At 32.1% G+C, this 10,611-nt stretch overlaps 1 protein-coding gene across 1 annotated transcript in view; it reads right to left on the bottom strand.

Annotated features, from left to right (window-relative positions):
• GLYI-8 (putative lactoylglutathione lyase) overlaps positions 1-4,273 on the bottom strand; it is a 6,466-nt gene extending 2,193 nt beyond the window's left edge. Inside the window, exons 1-7 of the mRNA NM_001353853.1 lie at positions 4,026-4,273; positions 3,617-3,818; positions 2,376-2,500; positions 2,134-2,198; positions 1,682-1,894; positions 1,539-1,586; positions 408-515 (exon numbers count right to left, since the gene is read on the bottom strand). Of these exons, the coding sequence (NP_001340782.1) occupies positions 408-515; positions 1,539-1,586; positions 1,682-1,894; positions 2,134-2,198; positions 2,376-2,500; positions 3,617-3,818; positions 4,026-4,152 (888 nt within the window). The 5' untranslated portion in view covers positions 4,153-4,273. The remainder of the gene's footprint in view (positions 1-407; positions 516-1,538; positions 1,587-1,681; positions 1,895-2,133; positions 2,199-2,375; positions 2,501-3,616; positions 3,819-4,025) is intronic.
• Between the last annotated feature and the right edge of the window lie 6,338 nt (positions 4,274-10,611).

Here is a 10,611-nt window from a genome sequence, read left to right as displayed (position 1 = left end):
ACGTAAGGGCATTCAGGAATTATTTTCCGTGATCACTTGAAAAATAAATTTTAATAACCGCTCGGGAGGGGGGGGGGGGGGGGGGGGGGCAGGAATTAACAAAAGAAACTAACTATCTTCAAGTTTAAGGTATGAAACAAGTCCCTACAAATCTACAATTGGGGCAGTTTTGGCTAGTTAGCATGAGGTCATAGGTTTAAACCTCGTTGCCATTATTGTACTGAAAAATTGGAGGAATGAAGTTAACTGTGGATATGAAAACACAGGGTAACAATTATTTTAATTGGAAAATGCAGCTTTTATTGTTAATATAGAATAAAATCTGACATCACAATTGCAGCAAAGAAAACCTCTTCAGCAGATTCCATAAAAAAGAACAATCCAAGAAGAGAGAAACTTCTGCTTACCTGAGCATAAGCATTTCCTTTATCGTATTCAGTGACTCCATAATTGTAAGTCAACTCCAGAACAGTGCTTTTATCTTCTGGACCATAACCCAGCATTGCTATGGTGTACTGCCCAAAAGAAGGTCATCAAAGAAACACGGGTGAAATGAAGGTAAGTACATGTCCAAAGTATCAAATAAGGTGTTGGGAAACAATTGAGGCCATTAAAGAAAGCAAGATGAAAACCTAAATTTTTTAAAGGTATCCATCATACAAATATGTCAAAACAAGCATAAATCAGAAAAAATGAGCAGAAGGCAGTTGCATTTGCAGAAGATTCCACCGAATTATTATCCATGAGTGAACAAATTGAAAGGACTTTGACAAGGGTACATTTTCATAATTATATTGCACAGGACAAAAATTTGTATGTAAGACACTTATTCTATTGGTTATTTGGTCAATTTATGCCTGCAGGCTGCAGTTTTGTAGACATTCATGAACCAAAAGGAAAATTTTGTAGATCATAAACAGTGTCATTTTCCAGTTACCAGCTGTTAACCTAAATAATAAATATACAGTGTGTTAGGGTAACACACGGGAATCAATTCTATCTCACAAAATCATGGTGATACATGAAAGCAGAAGCAACTATTTGCTGTTTTACCTTCACCCTGAAAAAATAATTTATTATTTCTCACCATGAAGCTAATCCAAACACATTAATATATTTACCTCACATTCATTGTTGCACCCTCAGAAGATTTCAGACAGAGTAAAATAAAAGGATGAAAGTGGCATTTGGTAAAACAGATACTTGGAATTTCCATTCAAAACAAGTATAATGCTGAACTGAATATATTTTTGTACACTACCAATCAAATAGCAAGAAGCTAAAGGAGCATATTTTGTGAGAATCAAGCCTGTAATAGTAGTTATTCAATAATAACAAAATATGCATTTAGGATTGATTAGAAAGGAACTCTGTTATCCTCAAGCTTAATTTTTCCAGAATAGGTGTCATGAAGTATACGTAACAAAATTTTCACAATCTCATAAACCTAAATTTAAACCATCTTAACTGTTATGTACAAGGCATATTAATTGCATTATTTCACAGAGAAAATTACATTAAAGGGGAAGTCGTCATACCTTGTATTCTGGATTGTCTCGTGTACGAAGCAGCTCCATACCAAATGCCTAAATGGAAAGCAATAACATAAATGTCTTAATGTAAAGTAAAGGAAACAAGAAAACAAAAGTCTGAACCAACATAAAATAGCATTGACCCTTACCTTCTCGTAAAATTCTATTGAACGATTAAGATCACCCACTCGAAGCATTACTTGGCACAAGGGTTCAGGAGTGGGACCTCTTTCTATAAGTTCAAATTTGTAACCATCAGGATCTTCAATAAATGCAATTACTGAACGCCCTCCCTTGACAGGACCAGGCTCCCTAGTTATTTTGCCACCCTTAGCTCTTATTAGCTCCACTGCTTTTGCAACCTATAAAGAACCATACGGACAAAGAAATTCCAGCATATATGTTAGTCAAAAGTCCAATAGAGAAAAAATCCTAAATGACAACCAAAACTGCACCTCCATTCCACACCTGATTCCAAAGAGAATAAAGAAGACGCAATTTGACTAATGACTAGTCACAAGAGATTGCAAATAAAGGCCACCAACATGAGACAGCAAAGATGTTAAGGACAGTAAAAGGAACTAAAGTTTGGAAAACTTACATCATCAACAGCAATACCAAAATGGCCAAATCCAGTTCCAATATCATACTTGTCAACTCCATAATCTGAAATGTTATTAAACGAAAAACAAAAATTAATTGAAAGCCTTCTTTGCATAAGCAGGCATAACTTACTCCATAAAGAGACAAAGTCTTATAATTATTAGGAAAGATCATCAAATAGATTTGATTTTGCACATTTCTAGAGGAATGTCATTGTCAACATAATAGTCAGATCCTTACTGTATGTCAGTTCAATAACAAAGTGTGAGTCTTCGGGCCCATATCCAAGAAAGGCATTAGTATATTTCTCCTCTGGTATGTCCCTCTTTCTGAGGAGCTTCATTCCTAGGCACTCTGTATAAAACCTGAAACCACCAAGTGTAAACATGCACTCCACAAAGTAGATCATATCATAGATAAGCAGTTTTCAATCAATTCAATAAAAGCTCTCTCGTCAAGGTCTGGGGTGGTTTTAGTTTTGAGTTTAGAATTTTTTTAAAATAACAGTTAGTTTTTAGTTTTAGTTTCAAAAAAAATTTTAACCAGTTTTTAAAATATGATTAGTTTCAAATAAACTTATTTTGAAAGTTTCATATCGTATTACAATTAGTTTCAAAGTGTTTTTGTGTCGGGGTGCGACAATAATGATGGTGGTGATGTCAATAGTAGACAATAGTGGCAGTGGTGGAGGTGGTAGTTGCGGTAGCGGTGGTGGAGGTGGTATTGGTGGTGGTGGCAGCCATTGGTGGTGACATAGGTGGTATTAGTGGTGGCGGTGGCGATGTTATTCGTAATGGTGGTAGTAACAATGTCAGTGGGCTTGGTGGCAATAACGGTACTAGAGTGATGGTGGTAACAGTGTTGGTAGTGGCAAAAAGTAGTGACAAGATGGTGGTGATGGTAGCAATGTTAGTGGTGATGGTGATGTCAGGACGACAACGATGGTGGTGGTGATGGTGGTTGCGACGACATTGGTGGTGGTTGTAGTGACAGTAGCACTAATGGTAGTGGTGGTGATGATAACGGTGTTGGTGGTCGTAGTGATAGTGATGCTAGTAGCAACCCGTTATGGCGGTGACAACAATGGTGATGGTGGTAATAATGACGGAAGTGATATTGGTGGTGGTGGTGGTGGTCATGGTGATAATGGTAGTAGCGGGTGGTGACAGCAAAAAGTGTCATTGACTCATTGTCAAATGTGAGAAATGTGTTTTTTTAAACTAAAAATCAAATTCACAAAATCTTTTTTCTTGATTTTAAAAAATGAGTGTAAAAGTGTTTCAAAAATGATTTAAAAACTGTTTCCGCCTCATTTTTTGTCAAACACATTTTGTTTTTGAAAATTGCATTTGAAACCCAAAAACCAAAAACATGCAACCATCCCAAACGGACCCTTAGCTTCTCCAAGACTTGATTTTAACCTCTACATAAGTTAATTTTAACTTGTGAAGGAATCTTAATTAGGATATGATAGTACATACTTTATGGTCCTGTCCAGGTCCCCAACACGATATACAACATGAAGCATTCTTCTCTTGTCCTGTTTGACCCACTCAAGCACATTTTCTGGTGAAGCAGCCGCAACTGAATGAGACAAGTCCCCTGATGCCATGATTCTCGTGGAGTTACCATATTGTCTCAACACTCTGGAAGCTTTGAGGCCAAAACTATTGGATTGAGACACTGCACCCAAAATCAATTTTATTAGTTCATCAAATTATGCATACCCAATGGGAAGTATGTAAAAATTGAATAGTCTAATCTAGTTTTGCTAAAACTATAGTATATGTGAAAACAAAATTGGAATTAGCGAAGGTGAGGAATTTGAGGTTAGTAAAGTGGTGACGAATCGATAGTTAGATGTGAAATTTAAGGGTGTGAGGAACTTACCAGAGGGAGAGGGAAGATGGGAGAAAGAGATACGGCGAGAAGGGCTGAAGAGAGAAAAGGAGGAAGGTGTTGAGAGAGCGGGTCGTATTGAAGAAGAAGCCATGGGAACCAGTCTCACCAATACCATTGAATTGTGGATGAGGAAGGAACAGAGTGAGAGGGGAGAATAATGCTAAGCTAATTGTAAAATGAGGAGCGAGTCAGAGGTAACTTCTCAAATTGCTTTCTTTACTTTACATTATTCCATTTCTGCCGAATTATTGTTTATTCATTCCTCTTTTACGATACTTGTTTTATCCTTTTCCCTATCACTTCGGAGATGGATGGAATGTTTCACAAAAAAATAGTTTATACATATGCATCGGAAGAAACTTTAGTCATTTTTTTTTATTGATTATAAAACTTATTTGATTATTTAATAAATATATTTTTAATAATTTTTTAATTTTGTAAAATATTATTTAAAGTAATATTTTTATAAAAGGTCAGTTTTTAATTTTTTATTTATTTTATTTTTATTTTTAATGTATTTATCAAAAAATTATATTATTATTTTTATATGAAATATAATATTATTTTTTTTGTCATTTTATAGTTTTTTTATTTTAACGTCAATTTTTTTTACCTTCACCGCTGAAATAACTAAAAATGTAAAATAACATATATAAACAAAATAATTAAAAAAAATTAAATAAATATTTTAATGATAATATATATATATATATATATATATAAGTTAATATTTTAAATTTAAAATAGTGTTTAAAAAAATTACAAACTATTAAAAATAAGTTAAAAATTATTTTAAAAATTTATTTAACAAACAATCAAATATATTTTTCAGTTAATAATAAATGTTAAATATTAACTGGAATAATTTATCGAATAGCCTAAAATTAATATTTCTTTACAAACTTGAAAGTTTAAGTATCATTTTATAAATTAGTCACACCCACCATAAATATATTTTCAGCGATCATCCTCCATAATCACCTTCTTATCGTCTCCCTACATGCATCATAAAAGACAAATATCACCGCATTGAATATATGAGCTCAATGATCAACTAGCAATAAAGCTGACATGATCTCCTCTCCTCACCCTGCATACACCGTAGAATTAAATAAAAAATTGACAGCATATATTTTAATTTTTTTTTTAAATCAAAATTAATATTTTTTTTTTAAGTATCACATTTAAACTAGATTATATTTTTTTAAACGTCCATCCTTGCACTTTTTTTTTAAGGCAAATTAGTATATTGTGTGTTACCAAAAGGATATGCAAGTAGAAGGAGTACTGCAAAGTATGTACAAGTGGAATAAATGCATTTACCTTTAAAGCTTATCCAAATGCAAAAAAATAGTACGAATCTATTCATGAGTTCAAACAGAGTAGCGGATTAAGCATCCACGAAGAGAAGAAGATCATATCAGTATTCTGTTTCTTATAAAGAAATCATTCCTATTAGTTGATCTTAATTCCTTCAAGAAGCTTACCACCATCAAAAGTGTGACCCTTAAATATGATTTCATTACACCAGCAGGTGTAATGTCATATTAAATATATATCTCCATTTCTTCACCTTTTCCCCTAATACAAGTGAACCAAACAGATTGTATATGGCTTGCAAATCGTTGGGAATAACAACAGTTATATCCAGTCATTCAAAAACTCTTTGTCAAATTAAAGAACTGCACCTACACTGCCCAAATAGATGTTCAGCCGTCTCCTCCAAACTTGCTCTGCAGAAATAACATGATTGCTAAACATTCAAAATGAGAATTCTTCTCTTGTTAAGTTGTTCACGAGTTCGCAATCGATCCAAAAATAATCGTCAAGAAAAAACAAGCACTTTTATCGGGACAGCACTGTTCCAAAATTTACTAAGAATAGGATTCGAATCCTGAATATTCTGAATTTGAGATACATAATTGGTAACTAGGTCATTATAAGTTACACTTACAGAAAACAAACCGTCAGGATATAAGTTTCATCTGCAAGTATCATTCTGATTCTGACTTTGTCTTGTCATTTTAGGGCTTCTTTTGGGTCTTGTAGCTAAGAAAACACTTTTTTTTATTATTATTCAAATGTTGTTGCACTCTCTTGCTCATGTTTCCTACACTGACGTATTTAAATAAAAGTAAAATCACACAAATTTCAATTAAAAACATGGAGAACATGAATTGCATGATATTTCATTGTTGGGTTATTTACTCATATAATTCTTGTGGGTTAATGCAAATATAACGTGAAAAAAACTTTATAAATCAACATGAATGAATGTACATGCATTACATTTACATAATAATACTAATTAAAAAATATCTTAATAGAGTTATTTTGCCAAAAAGTTATTATGAATAAAATATCAGAATTACTTTTTTTTCATAAGAAAATATTTGAATTATTCAATTATAAAACTTTTGTTAGAGATTTTTCAAATATAAATGCTAAGAGATTAATAATTTATTGTGTTACATTATTATTATTTTTTATAAAAAAAAAACCTAAAGTTTGGCCCCAAAATTCAAAGTCATGATTTATGAGTCAAATAGATTACTATGGAATAACAGTGTCTTTTCGAGTATTTAATATTTAATATAATTATATATTTAATACTCAAATTCAAATTTATTAATTAAATTTATATAAAAATTTGCTAATTAAGCTAGAAAAAGAAATGTGTTGACCAGTATAATTAATTAAAATTTAAAAGTATAATTTGGCTTCAAATAATAACAGATATTTGCATTACAAAACACCATTATCATCAACATAACAAAAATATTTAAAATTAAAAAATTAATACAAATCAAATAAAAAATCTCTAGTTTATAAAACAAAACAATGGAATTAACACGAGAAGCATGTGCGCAAACTTTTTTTTATTTTTTATTTTTATGAAACAAATATTCATTTATTTATTATTGAGTATTTATCTCCATCAGTTGTAGTTTTATACAAATTCCGTTAGCTATATTATACTCAACCACTCTCAAAATGAATTTGACGACCTAGGGTTTGATCCTGGCTTCTCTGTCAATTATTATATTCAAACTGGCTGCTTTTCCTCACACATCATTGAAAAAAATTTCCTTCCTTAATTTTTTGCCGCCATCAGTTTCGCTTCCCCAACATGCACCTCTCACAAACTTTCAAGCATAGCTTCAGTTAGGGAAGGACAAGATTTGCACCTGAATTCACGTGAGTCTTCTTCTTTTTCCCCCCCCAAATTCGGCAAATTGTTTGGTTTTCAAGCGCCATTGAAGTTCAATTACTCTATTTTGGTTTTTGCTTTGTCGGTTTCATGCCATATATTCCCACTGTGCTTGTGCAATTCTTCACCTTTATATTTTTTCAATTATTTATTATATTAATACATAGAGGATGTATTGCGTCTGATAAAAAAAGAAAAGAGGATGTATTGTGTTATTCATGATGATTTATGATGCTAACTTTTAAAATATCAATGTGTGGTTTTAGTTTTAGTTTTTAAAATATGTACCATGAATGACTACAAGTTTAATGCTTATATTTGGATCACATGTGCTGGTGTTTGGCTCTGTTTATATCTTTAAGATGTGTTTTTTTTCTTGTAATTATAGTATCTAGTGTTTTCCCTGCCATTTTGTCAGTGTTAATGTGTCATACCTGTGCTTCTTAAATTTATTGTTGGTTTCAAGTAGTTTGAAGTTAGGAATTTATTTTCCTTCATACGGATGTAGCTGTTCGTTGGCAGATACAAAATGTAAGATGGTGTCACCATGAGACATTTGATTACCAAGCTGGGAAGAGATTAGGTCTGACTTGTTTTGATTGGCTTAAATATTACAACAGGGAGGACGAGACTGGATTTGAGCTAGCTAATGTTGGATCTATCGTTTGGTGGCTCATCTGTCAAACCCAAGAGTCAAAACAGCAGCTCTTAGGATGCTAGAGCAGAAGATATTTTTAAAAACAACAGTATGGTTGGTGACTTCAAGAGCAAGTTTGATGTTGTTCCTCAGAAATCAGATTCAGTTAACGAAACACATAGAATCCATTCTTTAATTCTTTAATACCCGAGGAGAACTTCTTTAATGAAAGCCAAAGAGAGTGCTTCTTTGAATTTAAGTGAGAGAGGATTTTGGGTTGCAAACAGCAACAAAATTGTTCAAATCAGGATGATAAGTAGACAGAAGTAAAACGAAAAATGTTACTTTCAGGCCAAACCTACCTTGGGTATCCACCACAGGTTCAGGCCCAACTGGTAGGACAATATCTGGTGTTACTTACAGATTCAATACTAATCAAATTAGGATTGTTTGTGCATGTCATGGTTCTCACATGACTCCTAAAGAGTTTGTTCGGCTTGCTTGCAAATGACAGGTCAATGGGGAGGGAAGTGCAGCTTTCGGGACAGCAAATAGCAGTTCTGCAGCCCCTGCTCAACTCTAAATAACACTAGTAGTAACATATGAAAGGAATGTGTTAAAAGATTACTTCGCTTGAAAGAATGTAAAGATTTTCTCAGCATTTTGTTATTTTAGTATCAAGTTCAATTTTATTACATGAGAAATTTTGGCTTCTATTTTATATACATAACTCAGTTTCTGAACATTTTTTATTTTATTTACATTTTGTCAAAGGAAAAAAGATATTAAGTAGTAAGTTGTTGGATACAACTAAAATATACATGGGACAAAACTTGTTCTATGCACAGAAAAAAGATAAGATTTGATTGAATTTATTAAAGAAAAATTTAAGTCAATCACAAGGAGAGTATTTAAAAGAAAATATCAAAAAAGATAGTATTACTGATATTCTCTTTCTAAATCTTTGTTTCTGAAATTTCTATTGATTGATTTTAGTTTGCATTTTTAATATGTGTAATTTTAGTTTATTTATTAACTTGATATTTAAGGTTTTATGAAGGCTTGATGTGACGTTGAAATGTTGACGGTCAATTTTTAATTGTTCAAGTTTTTAAGCTCTATATGAGATTTTGATCCATATATTAACCTAAGATCCAACATGTAGGAAATCAATTTTTTTTTCTGAATAAATCAAATTATTGTCAGTTCTCAGATTTGAACCTTGACCTTACGAGAATACACAAACAACAAAACTACTACATCATCTAGTTTATTTAATATAAATATGTCATGCAGTCTATTTAACATAAATATGACAAAAATACTGTATTGTCAAAATAAATTAAAAATAGAATTATATTTATATTGAATAATTAATTAGTACACTCAGTTTAAATTTAATATAATAATTAGTATATTAAATTAAAGTGATTTTCTCATGCTGTCTTTGTCTTCCTAGTTGCCCATTCCAGACTGCTCCTCAATCCTCATCATAATATTGGGTTTTTTTTGTTTTTTTTTTTTAAGTGTAGGAGGGAAATAATATGCGTGGCTTTGGTTTGGGAAGCAAATTAAAGCTGGGGCAAAAAATTTGCTAGTTTGCTCTTCACGTTGATTTATTTATTTATTCTCTTTTTTTTTATATGTAGAGATACAAGAGACCCTACATATACCTGGAAATTTAATTCCCATACAATCAGCCCAAAGTGATAATAACACTCTAAAGTATCTCCAGGAGTGTTTACGTTAATTATTTAACTTTAAGTAACCTTGTTTAAACTTTTTTCTATTGGAGCAAATAATATAATATTGCTTATATAAAACATTGTTATTTAACAAATTTATACCATAAATAAAATATTTTTTAAATATTATAAGACTCATAAAATTAAGTTAATTATTCATTTTAATAACAATTTTAACATTAAAGTGAATTTCATATAGAGTGTTTAAATCTATATGAAATTAAAAGGCCCCATAAAATTATGATAACCAAATGCTCTAACAAGGGCACATCTAGCAAATGGAGGCCTAAATTCTACTACAGGAGTCTCCTACATTTTACATCAAAGATGTGGTGGACACTTTGAATCTCTCCTTTCTATTCGAACAATTTTTAAAAAATAAACATAAAATACATACAATAATATATGCATTGACAACATTTGTGATTTTAATTACATATTGTCATCAAAGATGTTGTTATTCTTCTTCTTATTGTGATTTTTCATGAAATGTTATGTTACTAACTTAGTATATTATGTTGTTATTCTTCTTCTTATTGTTTAGGCTGTTCCATTGTACTTGTACCCCTATGGATGAAGTTTCAATTGACAACTTGCTTGGGAATTTTGGTTGCTAACCTAGTGAACTATGCTACTGAGAAACTTCATACATGGAGGTGGACATTGTCTCTTGGTTTAGCCACAGTCCCTGCGACTGTCATGTTTTTTGGTGGTTTGTTGTGTGGAGAGACACCTAACAGTCTTGTGGAACAAGGCATTGGAGAGAGTTAGGGGTACCCCCAATGTGGATGCTGAATTCGAAGATCTTGTTGAGGCTAGCAAAGAAGCAAAGTCCATGGAGAACCCATTCCAGAACCTCCTCCTAAAAAAGAACAGACCCCAATTCATAATTGGTGCCTTGGCCGTTCCTGTATTCCAACAGCTGACTGGCAACAACTCCATCCTCTTCTGTGCCCAGACTTTGGGATTTGGCGCTAGGGC

Source organism: Glycine max, chromosome 8, assembly GCF_000004515.6.
Source record: "Glycine max cultivar Williams 82 chromosome 8, Glycine_max_v4.0, whole genome shotgun sequence".
NCBI classification, from domain to species: Eukaryota; Viridiplantae; Streptophyta; class Magnoliopsida; order Fabales; family Fabaceae; genus Glycine; species Glycine max.
This window is presented reverse-complemented; position numbering and strand designations above follow the sequence as displayed.